This window comes from Danio rerio, chromosome 12 (genome assembly GCF_049306965.1).
Source record: "Danio rerio strain Tuebingen ecotype United States chromosome 12, GRCz12tu, whole genome shotgun sequence".
Taxonomy (NCBI): Eukaryota; Metazoa; Chordata; class Actinopteri; order Cypriniformes; family Danionidae; genus Danio; species Danio rerio.
Genome location: NC_133187.1, coordinates 19933244 through 19946183, shown reverse-complemented (window position 1 = coordinate 19946183; position 12940 = coordinate 19933244). Strand labels below are relative to the sequence as shown.

The window sequence follows — 12940 nt, the reverse complement described above, 5'->3', positions numbered from 1 at the left end:
TATCATTTATAGCTCAATTATTACTCCTAATTAATAATAACTTAAGACAATTATAGATATTATCATTAACATATATTAAATTGTAGTAATATAGTAGTAAAAATAATATCAAATATTTAAAAATATAATATATTATATAAATATAAATATTATTTTTAACAACATTATTTCTTGCAATTGATAACAACTTAAGACAATAATATTTGTTATACCTAAAATATACAAAATAATGCATTTACAAAAATATGAATTTTTAACATTACTTGTTTATTTTTTACCCCCAATTTCTGTTTAACAGAGAGAAGATTTTTTCGATACATTTCTAAACATAATAGTTATAATAACTCATTAATAATAACTGATTTACTTGATCTTAGCTGTAATGATATTTTTCAAGAAACTTTAATACAGTTTTAAGTGACATTTAAAGGCTTAACTAGGCAGGTTAGGGTAATTAGGCAAGTTATTGTATAACAATAGTTTATTCTGTAGACTAATAAAAATATAGCTTTAAGCACTTAATAATTTTGACCTTAAATTAGTTTTTAAAAAATTTAAAACTGCTTTTATTCCACCCGGAATATAAAACAAATAAGACTTTCTTCAGAAGAAAAAAAATTATCCGACATACTGTAAAAATTTCCTTGCTCTGTTAAACATCAATTGGGAAATATTAAAAAAAATGTTAAAAAATAATAAAAAGGTGGACTAATAATTCTAGCATCAACTGTATATAAATATTATTTATATTTTTATACATTATTTCTCCAAGGAAATAACTTTTTATTATATTTTTTCTACTTTTGAGTAAGATAGACATGGTGGGTTTGTTGAGTAGAGAGAGGTCCACTTTAAAATAAGTGTGATGTGATTGTGTTATGTTACTGTGCATCTCCTTCTCTCTGGATTAGTTGTTTGTGAGAGTTAAACGGCAGGTTTAAGGCTGCTTACTGCCCCGAGATACACTCAAATACTGTACTTTCACACATACATATAAGCACAAGTTCAAACATGCTGAAAACACGCAACACACACCATCAGTTGTGTACTTTCACATGCACACAAAACTTCTTGCGCAAACAAAAGCAGCCCCACACGTTTACATACACGAGCATGCAAACTGTTTTATAAATGGTATATACAGTCTCAGCATAAATAAACACACCCTAACAGATTTCTCAGAAGACAAAATAAGAATAATTCTTTTAAAAAGGAAAAAAATACATAATTATTTAGACTTTTCTATGGGATATTTGTGCAAATCTGGATTATTGTTTTGTTATTTAACTGGATTAGTCAGAAAAAAGAATAATAATTAAAAAAATATATTAAATAATAAAGCTTAACAATAAGCATTATTAATAATTTCACAAAATAAACACAACACAGAATAATAAATATATCAAAACATAAATGTTAGTTTTAACAACATTATATCTCCCAATGAACAACAACTTAAGACAATAATAAATATAATAGATAAATCTAAAATTAATAATATATATATATATATATATATATATATATATATATATATATATATATATATATATATATATATATATATATATATTATTTTAACAACATAATTTCTTCCGTTAAATAACACCTTAATATTTTAGAAATAAATAAAAACACATACATATTATTTATTATTTCTTGGTATACATATAACAAATTCAGTATTTAAAATATTAAATATTAACATAGCATAAAAATATATACCTTTTTATTTTAGGTGGCCAAACTTGTATTTTAATACATATATCTGTGCAATAAATCTGTTTTATAAAAAAAAAAAATGCACCAATACGATTGTCTATATTCACAGAGAAATGGATAAAAATGTAAAAATTTTTAATGCTAGGTGCTTTATCTCTCTCACACATACACACCATTCATGGCAGACGTTGACATTTATTGTGTTTTACCTGTCTAGATGATATGCTGCGATCTCTGCATTGTGCCTCTCGAAATCAGAGAAGTAGAAGAAGTCTGGTGGTGTCTCCTGCTCCCGTGTCTGCCTGCAAGGCAAAGGTTAATCTGCTGTGAGTCTCTTTCATCAACTAAAGCCATAATCGCAGCTCTAGCCCTTGAAACTAAAGACACCATGTCAAGAAAACTTTCAGAAACGCCCCTCCATTATCAGGGCTCCAGACTAAAAGTTTGGAGAATGAGAGAAGTTAAAACAAATAGTGACACCAAAGCTTGATATACATGTAATATAATAATAAAAAAAATTGAAGTTTTATCTCTTAGAAATGCACTTTTGACAATGTCAAGAGTAGCAGGAGTTTGAGTGGGAATGTTACAGCACATTGTAACAATTACAGTATAGACTGTATACAGTTAAAGTTCATTATTAGCCCTCCAGAATTATTAGCCCCCCTCTATATTTTTCTCCAATTTCTGTTTAACAGAATTTAGATTTTTTTTCAACACATTTCTAAACATAAAAGTTTTAATAACTAATTTCTAATAACTGATTTCTTTTATTTATCTTTGCCATGATGATAGTAATTATTATTTCATCAGATATTTTTCAAGATACAAGACTGATAAAAGAGTGCAATTTAAAGACTTACCGAGGTAAATTTTGGTAATTAGGTAAATCATTATATTATGAAAGTTTGTTCTGTTGACAATCGAAAAAAAATTTGCTTAAGGGGGCTCATAATGTTGACCTTAAAATTTATTCATTCAATTATTTCTATGGCTTGTTCATAAAGTAATCAATCAATGCTGTTAATCAGGTGGTGATGCTAAGTAAAAGTGACATTCTTATGCTGGGAGCATTTCATTGGACAAAAATAGTTTAAGAATGAGACATCAATGATTTAAGTTTTTCCACCTGATTAATGGACTAGTTCAAATTCTGTTATTAACAATTCACCCTCATGTTGTTTCAATCCCCTGACACTTTCATTCATCTTTGGAAGACAAATTCTATGTTATAAGAAGGTATTTTAGATGAAATCAGAGAGCTCCCTCATCCTCCATAAACAGCAACAGTCACGAGATATGTAAAGTCCAGAAAAGGAACCAAAACATTATTGAAAATGTCCATCTTGAGTGGTTTAAGTGGTTTCATATGAAGCTTCAAGAACACTTTTGTGCAGCAAAAAAAAAAAAAAAACACAGCTTCTTATACATTAAGGTAGAATTAAAATTTTATCCAGTACATAACGGTTACCAAGGTACCGGTATAATGGCACCGGGTTTCGGTCCCCAACCCTACTTGAAATATGAAAAACACTGAAAATGATTTATTTTGTTTTCAAAAGTGCGAGTTAATTATTTTTACTATATTACTAGAAAAGTTATTTTTAGGCAATGTGTTTTAATTTCAGTTGTTTAACATTGATGTTTAATAAATAACTATAGATAGTAGATAGTGTGTTTACTTCAATTATTTTAAAATCAAATAATGCGCCCTTCCTTTAAACATCTCTCACTTGTAATATGTGAGCAAATTTACTGTAGAAAACCTGTCAGTGGACCTTTTAGCAAAAAAATAAAATAAATAGCCTAAATAAAATAATCGTTCATTAATCGTAATCGAGTTAAAACATTCAATTAATCAAGATTTTGATTTTAGCCCAAATCACCCAGCACTAACCCTAACCTGACGTGGGATAAAAGACATAGGTGAACAGAGTCCTATTTAGAGTTGTTTGTCCTCTTCTTGGAGCTTTTCAGAATCAAAGTTGTAGCACTGAAGTCACATTAAATGTTTTGACAGTGTTTTTGGTTCCTTTTCTAAACTTTCAGCGACTTAAGAGGATGAGACAGCTCTCTGATTTCATCTAAAATATCTTCATTTGCATTTCTTATGTAATTGGAATGAAATGAGTGTCAGTAGGGTAATTAATAACTAAATTTTCATTTTTGGATGAACTAATACATTAAGAACGTCCGAAACGATGTTACTGTACATGTGCAGTTAAGAACAGACCAAACAGCACGAATGCAATATCGTTAAATCAATACCTGTAGGTCAATGGAGGACATATCAATTCCAGGCAAACATTTCTCTACAGAGAAGAGCCAGCGAAACTATTTTTAACCAACAGCCCGACTTCATACAGTCCTGCTGAAATGTTTTCAGCAGACTCCATTTCAAACATACTTGAGATTTCTCTCTTCCCTTCCCTTCTCTCTCCCTGAATGCTGTCCGAACGTCAGAACAATTAAATCCAGCTGGAATCTCTGCTTTCTCGACAGTCTTAATCATGTCAGAAGACGGTTCAAAACAATGACTTCTCTGGGAACTGAATCTTGTCACATCCCAGCATCTACAGTATGTGGCAAAAGCAACCGAAGGCAAGGTATCTGGTCGAGAGGAGTGCCAGCTCAGTAATGGAAACAGATCGTTATCTTGGCGAAATCAGCCATTCAGTATCGTCCTCAGCTGGCGGCGGTCATTGAACGCACAGCTGCGAGGCTCACACGCTCACCGATCGTTAAATAACACAGCATGAGGCCTGCCAAACGAAAGTCTCCAACTTCACATTCTTCTGCAGTCCGTTCCTCAGAGCCCCGGATAATATCGCTCCGCTCGCCAACTGTGAACCTCTTTTCAGGCATGAAGAGAATTAAAATGGATTTGTGTTTCTGCCGGAAGAAACGGGCCTAGTTCTGGAACGAACCCAGAAGCGTCCTTATGATGAACCCGCTGGATCTGTGCCCTCAGACGCTCAGATGTTTAATTGGCAGACAGGCGTGGACGGGTGATTCTGCAGCCATGGGCACTTTTGGCCCTCTGGATGACTTCTAGAAAAACAAACTCCCCTAAAGCAACGATCGCTCTCAGCATTTCATGTCATTTGTCCACAAGCAACGTCCAGCAGTGTTTACAATTAAATATGAAGAGTTCAGATGCAAAAGCCTCTAAGTGTCTGCTGAAATGTCTTTCTAAAATAAGTATTTTTTCTCAGGCTGCTGTTCATGTTCATGTTTTCATGGCATTGAATGTGCTCTTTTTATTGCCTTTAAAGTGTGTGTGAAATCAAAATGCACAATGTTTATTTTGCTAGCACACATTGTTATTCTTTAGGTGAACAATTAATCTGGGAAAAATCTGTGATCCTTTCAGTTAATCCACTAAAGAAAAAAGTTTGATTTGGTAATCTTCAAAGTCTGACCATTTGCACTGAACAAGTGCTACAGTAAATATAAATAATCAGTAGGGCTGCATGACTCTGGAAAAATATGATATTGAGATATTTAATGTGTTTGCAATAAGTATTGCGATGGTGGCTCAATGGTTAGCACTGTCGCCTTACAGCAAGAATGTCGCTGGTTAGAGTCCCGCCTGAGTCAGTTGACCTTTCTGTGTGGAGTTTGCATGCTCTCACCGAGTTAACATGGGTTTCCTCCTGGTGCTCCGGTTTCCCCAAAGACATGCGCTATATGGGTGATTTGAATAAACTAAATTGGGCGTAGTGTATGAGTGTATGGATGTTTCCCAATACAAGGTTGCAGCTGGAAGGGCCTCCACTGTGTAAAACATATGCTAGATAAGTTGTCGGGTCATTCGCTGTGGTGACCACTGATGAATAAAGTGACTAAGCCAAAGAAAAATAAATGAATGAATGAAATATTGCAATTTTCTAGAGGCTGTAACAATATTCAGGTACAGAAGTTGAATAAAAACAAGCTTTTCTTTCTTTGATTTGTCTCATTTCTAGTCCAAATGTCTTAAAGTTCTTAGATCAACTAATATATTGTTTTGTTTTCAACTTCCGAAGAAATAAAGTAGAATTAAGAGTATTACCTTAAAACAATCAAAATTATCTTCCAGTGGAAAAATAATCTTGATTTCGCTTTGAAATGTATAGATATTTGGACCAAAATTCTAAGTATGAGATAATAATACAAATAATATAAATACAGCAGTTTAATAAAATTCTGTAGCTTTTGGCCAACTATAATCCAGACTCAAGATTACATATCTTATGATGTGAATATTGCAGATGCACACATTGGGCATGGGCCAGTATAAGATTCTGACGGTATGATAAACTTGGATAAAAATAGTAATTACGGTATTGTAATTACTGCTCTAAAATACTTTTACAAAAACTTTTTTTCCCCTTTGAAAACAATTTGTTTCATTTTTTTTTTGAAGATTTACAATATTTTAAAACAGTAAAAATGTCAGGCTAAATAATGAAAATGAATCATTGACTTCAGCTGTCTTCATTAGTTTCAAAAACACAGATTTCTTTACTATTTAAATTGACATATTTGCATATTTTTTTTCTGGTGAATATACTGTTGTTCTAAAAAACAAACAAAACAAAATGTAAAAAAAAAATCTTACACATACCTTAGGAACAGCGTTACAGAAAATTTTGGCAGTTTTAAAATGTTTACTTTTCCAAACTACGGTATACTTTGAAAACAGTTAATGTCCCATGCCTAGCTCACACAGTGATATCGATGCTGAAACAATATATTTTGCAGCCCTAATACTCACTCACTAACTCACTCAGTCACTTACTCAGTCATACACTCAGTCAGTCAGTCAGTCAGTCACTCACTCACTCACTCACTCACTCACTCACTCACTCACTCACTCACTCACTCGCTATTTTTGGCTTAGTCCCTCACCATAGTGGAAATGTGAATAAAAATCAAAATTGACCATTTTACTTGAGAGTTAAATCAGTAACTTTTAATAATTTTTCTTGTGTTCATAAAGCATTTACAAACAGCCAAAGGTATTAGCTCTTAGATATCTTAATAGTTATTTTAAAAATTAATTAAGGTCTAGGGGAATTGGATTGATATGAAGGCAAGTAATTAAAGTAAACAGAATTTTCATTTTGGGGTGAACTAACCCCTTTGCTAGTATTAGCAAGAAAAACAAAAGCTACCAAAGAAAACATGTGCATTTGTGTTACAATCTACCACAAATCCAGATAGCTTTTGCTTATAACTTCAGAACTCAAGAAACAGCATCCTCCAAGGCTATTAATTTAACCAGCCCAATCTCATGAGGAAAAAAATATTCTACGTATTGTCAGAACAGTGGCTAATTTTTACAAATTCATAAGACTTAATGTAAAAATAAAAGGTGTAACCCTACCCTAACCCTACCCCTCATTGGGAAATGAGTAAATTGAACTAAAATTAAATAATGAGCTTGTACTAATTAATTTGAATAAGCCACTAATTAAAAAGTTATAAATTGACATGAGATAGCGTTGTATAACTCAGTCTAAACACTGAAAAAAATATATTATGTCTCTTTGCACTTATTAAGCATCACCATGCCCAAACACTTGACCAAAGAACACTATACATCTGCACAAATCTGCTCATCTTTATCAAACATGACTCCATCAAGGTAAATTCACTATTTAATATCAGCTCCATAACACAAATGTTCTCAATAAGAAAAAAAACACATGCTTTTTAAAAGGCAGCTGTTTGGAGTGTTTGTGGGTGGAGAACTCGAAACCCCCTCTTCTCACACTGGCACTCCAGACAACCTTGTTAAGCTGTAGCTTGAGAGCTCTCATTTATTCCCGTAAAACTCCAGAGAGACACGAGGAAAACAACACTCTACTGGCTGTTGGACCAGAAAATTATAACAAAGGAAACCAGACACAGGCCAGCCTGTCAAAGGGTCAAAACAGTCCCTCCGAAGAATTCTGTAAAACGCAGTTTCCTACACAAATGACACCTCGGAGAGAGAGAAAAAAATCCCTCTGTGTTAGTAAGATGGGTTTATGAGGCACTAAATATAAAACTGAAGAAAACAAAACAAGGGTTGAACAAATCTTTGTAAGTATATAGGGGATTGTGTAACTGCAAGGCTGTTTAGTGTCCAAAATCATATACACACACACACACACACACACACACACACACACACACACACACACACACACACACACACACACACACACACACACACAAACAAATACAGTTGAAGTGAGTATTATAAGCCCCAGTAAATAATATTTTACTTGATATTTTTCAAGACACTTCTATACAGCTTAAAGTGACATTTTAAAGCTTAACTATGTTAATTAGGTTAACTAGGCAGGTTAGGTTAATTAGGCAAGTTATTGTGTAATGATGATTTGTTTTGTAGACTATCGAGACAAAAATTTGCTTAAAAGGGCTTATAATTTTGTCCCTAAAATGGTGTTTAAAAAAATTCAAAACTGCTTTTATTCTAGCTGAAATAAAAAAATCAGACTTTCTCCAGAAGAAAAAATATTATCAGACATACTGTGAAAATTTCCTTGCTCTGTTAAACATCATTTGGGAAATATTTAAAAAAGAAGAAAAAAAAAATCAAAGGGGGCTAATAATTCTGACTTCAACTGTATATATATATATATTTTATTATCGCAAATTGTGGTTTAGTTATTTTAAAGTCTGTGAAATCAGAATTTGTTATGTTTATTTTGTTAGCACAAATTGTTATACTTTATTGGAACAATTAATATAATTAATTAATTAATATAAATAAAAGTCTCAGCAACTACCAGTTCACAAGGAATTTAATAATGAGTTACACATTGTCATGGTTCACAATATTGTACAGGCCAAAACAATTTAATATTTTCTAGAAAAACTTACTTATTTTTCTTATTCCGCTTATTTTTCTTATACATACAATCATGATTTGTTGTTTTCCAAATTAGACAGTGTATCCATCATGTATTATTGAGTACTTTTTGTTTTTATTTGATTTTCTATTACCCATTAATTCTATATTTTCTATAATTTTATTTGAAAAGATACTAAATAGTAATTTTTTCTAATTCTAATTTACATTCTTTAAAAATAGTACTCAAGTCATAAAAACATCTGTCTGTAAATATTGCATCAATTATGTTACTGTAACATGAGTTGTCTCCGAAATTGCTTATTATTATAGTCCAATTAAAAGTTGAGTTCACGGGAAGCAGGGACGTGCCTTCAGGGGAGGCAGGTCAGTCAGTGCCTGTCATCATCCTCACCTGGCATCATGAGATGTATTCCACTGATAAAATAAATATTTGTGCTGTATGATTATACAATACAAGATATAAAATGTGCTATACTGTGCTATGTAAATGAAATTTCTGTATAATTAAATAATTTCAATCAAAATCGATGTATTTTGCATATTTCCTGTTTAATTACAGGTGCTGTGTTAGTTGGTTGTTTATTATAGGCTGTGTTGCTCTTTTGGGAGGCATATTGAATCATTATACATTTTACATTCTTCCTTGGCCTAATATGTACCTGCTATGTGTATAGAAAGAATGCTGATATGAGATATGAAACACAATCGGTAGTTGGCAAATATATTTATAGCATATATTTGTAAATCTGACCCTGAAAGAGTCAGTGCCTCACCAGCCACAAACTTCACCGCATGTCACTGACTGAAAGGGATGATTAAGGGTTGATTAAAAATAAATAAATAAATAAATAAATAAATAAATAAATAAATAAATTAGCAGTTTTTCTGATTACTTTGTAGATATTGTTCTAAAACCTTTGACTAAAAAGCTTGAAATTGTCGATTGTCAAAACCAGATATGAAAAAGAGTTGACAAACAATACTATTATGATTTTCTTTTCAATTCAGTAAAAAGAAAGTAACTTATGTTTGGCAAGCTTGAAGTATTGAAAACATTTTTGATAAGATACAGAAATGAATGTCTGTTAGTCAAAAGTTTCTCCCCTTATATTGTTGAAATGCAAATCGTATCTCCAATAAAAGAATCACCCATATGTTTGAAGCTCAATGTGATTTCTTTCCAGTCTATTTTCTTCAAATGCACTCAGTGGATGTGGCTCACTTTAAAAGACGGCATCTGAACAGTCCCCACTCTTAATGTACACTTACATGAGCCTCAGAAATGGCCTCTGGGATGTGCGTAGACATTTTAAAACCAACTCTGCTGAGAGCAGGATGTCTGTAGTGATCAAAATACGCTGAGAGAGAGTGAGAGAGAGAGAGAGCTCTCCATGACCCTGTGCTTCAAGGTAAATGCACTGTTTACTCCTGCAAGGCCCATAGATTATTACTGGTGTATGCAAACAAGCTCACAAAAACACTTGTATATGCTAGATATAATGGTTATATAAATGGTAATATTAGAATGCCAATTCATTATTAGGGATGCAGTGAAATGTAAAAATTCTGGCCATTGCTGATAAGGCGAAAATTAATTTTGTTACAACAAATAACCATTAATCTCCCTCATTAAAATGCCACACTGTTTTGAGTACATAAATGAAAATCAAAAAACAATAAAATCTTACTTTGATTATTACAAATGTTTAAAGGGGGCATCATTAATTCATTTTAAAGTGGAGTACTAAATAATAGATATTAATCAGCATTTTTATGATAAAGATTAGTTAAAGATTACATTAACATTTCATGAGCTTGTGATAATGTATTAAACATTCAAGAATGAATAAATGTAATATATTGTGCATACATAAATTTAGATAATTTTGTTCATTAATTTTGTTTACAGCGTAAGCTAAGGTTGTTTGTGAATGCAAAAGCATAGAGAAACATAGTTTTGAAAACAACGAAAACCTTAAAGTTGTTACTTTTTTCAAAATTCTATTTGAATTAATTATTAACCAAATAAGAAAAAACATGAAATCGGGAAATAAGAAAATCTATTTTGTGTGATGCTCAATCCTAATTAAATTTTTTACCCCTACCCCTTAGCCTTTGAAACCGAGTGTAAAGGGGAATGGCTTCAAATTTTACCCATAAGAAATGGGACAGCACTACAACACCTGCACACGTCATCATATGTCATTGCGATCTCTTACTTCCTATGAGATTGACAATGGTGACTGCTGTAGTTATTCCAGTAGTGTTACTTTATGGTATTTATCTTCAGGAAATCACTGAAGGCAACAATATCATGTTATCATAATGATATCATGTGGGAATAAGATCGTAATTGTACTGTGCATTTACACCATGGCCATCTATGTAAAGAGGAAAACAACATTAATATTATACCAGACACTGTAAAAAGTTCCCAGGCACTAGACATTTCTGACAGGGTATTCTAGTGTCATCAAGTGACAGAATGTTGTGGGACTGCTATACAGAAGCTATTATTAGGGATTATAGATAGCGAAATTTAGAATGTATTAAAACATATGGTTGTTTGTTCTAAAAAAAATCTTAATAATGACAAAAAATACTCTTTACATTATAGATGTTGAATTCTGGGAAATTTTCATACTAGTTGGTTTCAAGTGTGGTCCTGAAAAATCTCAGTTTCGAGATTCCCCTTAGCCCTATGCCTTCAAGCTAAAGAGAATTGAGACACCCCTACAATTTCACATGAACGTGCAAAACAAGGGATGGGGGTAAGTGGAAGGGATAAGGGGTATAATTGGGATTGAGTTAGGTTAAGTAACCTAGTACTAGAGCTGGTTTGGATACAATTTCATAAGCGTCGAATAATTTGTCGTAACCAGCTTTGAAAAATTGAGGCTTTGGAAGGTGGGGACTGAAAATATTCTGATCTATAGTAAATGCAGGAATCTCTGTGTATTTATTTGTTTGCATTTTTGTTATGCTGAGTACTGTTAAGTATTTACATAGAAAAAAAAGTTGTTTTAATCAGCAGAGTGGGCCTAAGACTTTTAAAGTAATTTATTATTGTTATTAGAAAAAATGCCCACAGTGGCTTCTCCTACTGCTGCAAATTTTTCTCTATTTTTTAACATTTTTTTTTCAGAAAGTGATGATTTTGTTCTTTTTGACTCACTGGATGGAAACAGTATTTTATGCGATATTTCAGTTTGACAAATAAGTATGATTTGCATCTTTGGACAGGCATAGCTAGACGCCACTTTTGCCAAATTATTATTTAAATTACATTTTAAGAGTTCACACTCAGATATTGCTTGACACTATTAGCAGGTTATAAGGGAAACTGAGATAAGGTAGGTTTTGAGAGCTCTCTCTGATAAAGGCAGGAAAAGGAGGAGATGGGGTGGAAGGGGGGATTCCTCCAAAATGAAGATAAGGCAGTAGGGCGAAATCTGTGCATTTATTGTAGTCTTGAATAACTCTGATTGGATTATTGCTGATTACAGATGAGAGACCAGCCATGATCAATCATATCACATGCTCCTCTCGAAAATTAGTTTGTAAAACTTCAAAATCAACTTTAATTCACTGTGCAGCCCTACATATTAGTATATTAAAGGTACAAAGGACTTTAAAGGGCACCTATTTTACCCTTTTTTTAAGATTGAAGATGAGTCTTCTGTGTCTCCACAGCTTACAATAAATGATTGTCATCATATGTGCCCTTTAAAAGGTCACGAAACACCAAAACACATTTTTTGACATTTTTTTCACACTGCTAAAAACACTATTAGGACACCTATATTTCACTAAAAAGTGTAAATTGGTTGTTTTTGCGTTATTTTAAGCAAATTCCTACTTCCGGTTTGAAACGAATTTTTGAAGCTGCGTCACGGTCATGACATAATAGCGTTGTATTCCAGTGTGCAGACTGGTAGTCTGTACCAGAGTGTGTCTTATTACGTCTTACAGTGTGATGCATTAATGCATGAGTAAGGCTTGGTTCAAACCAATCAGCGCGCTCTATTGTGCAACTTCATTAATATTCATTACTGTCACAGTGCTTAGACTACAGACACACCACGTTGTGTTGGCAGAACAAGCGTGAAGTGTTGCTTTTATAGTTTGCTGCAGTTAGGATTCGTTTTCATTTTCTCTCTGTGAGAGCTCAGAGTCATGTGTGGATTAACAGTGTACGCGACGCTCGACAACAATAACTTACGTGTCTAAGAAAGCACATTGTTTACCTGAGAGCTGTTCTCATCTGCAAACGCTGAAATCCGGATTCCCTTGTAGTATTCTCTTCATAAAGACGCGGCTCTAGTTGCTGATGATTGTCCTGTCTCT

General features: G+C 32.7%; 1 protein-coding gene across 1 annotated transcript in view; it reads right to left on the bottom strand.

Moving 5' to 3' along the window:
• The window catches only part of fam20cb (FAM20C golgi associated secretory pathway kinase b), a 110464-nt gene that overhangs the window by 25377 nt on the left and 72147 nt on the right, over positions 1-12940 (bottom strand). Inside the window, exon 4 of the mRNA XM_683800.10 lies at positions 1932-2024. Coding sequence (XP_688892.5) covers positions 1932-2024 — 93 coding nt within the window. The remainder of the gene's footprint in view (positions 1-1931; positions 2025-12940) is intronic.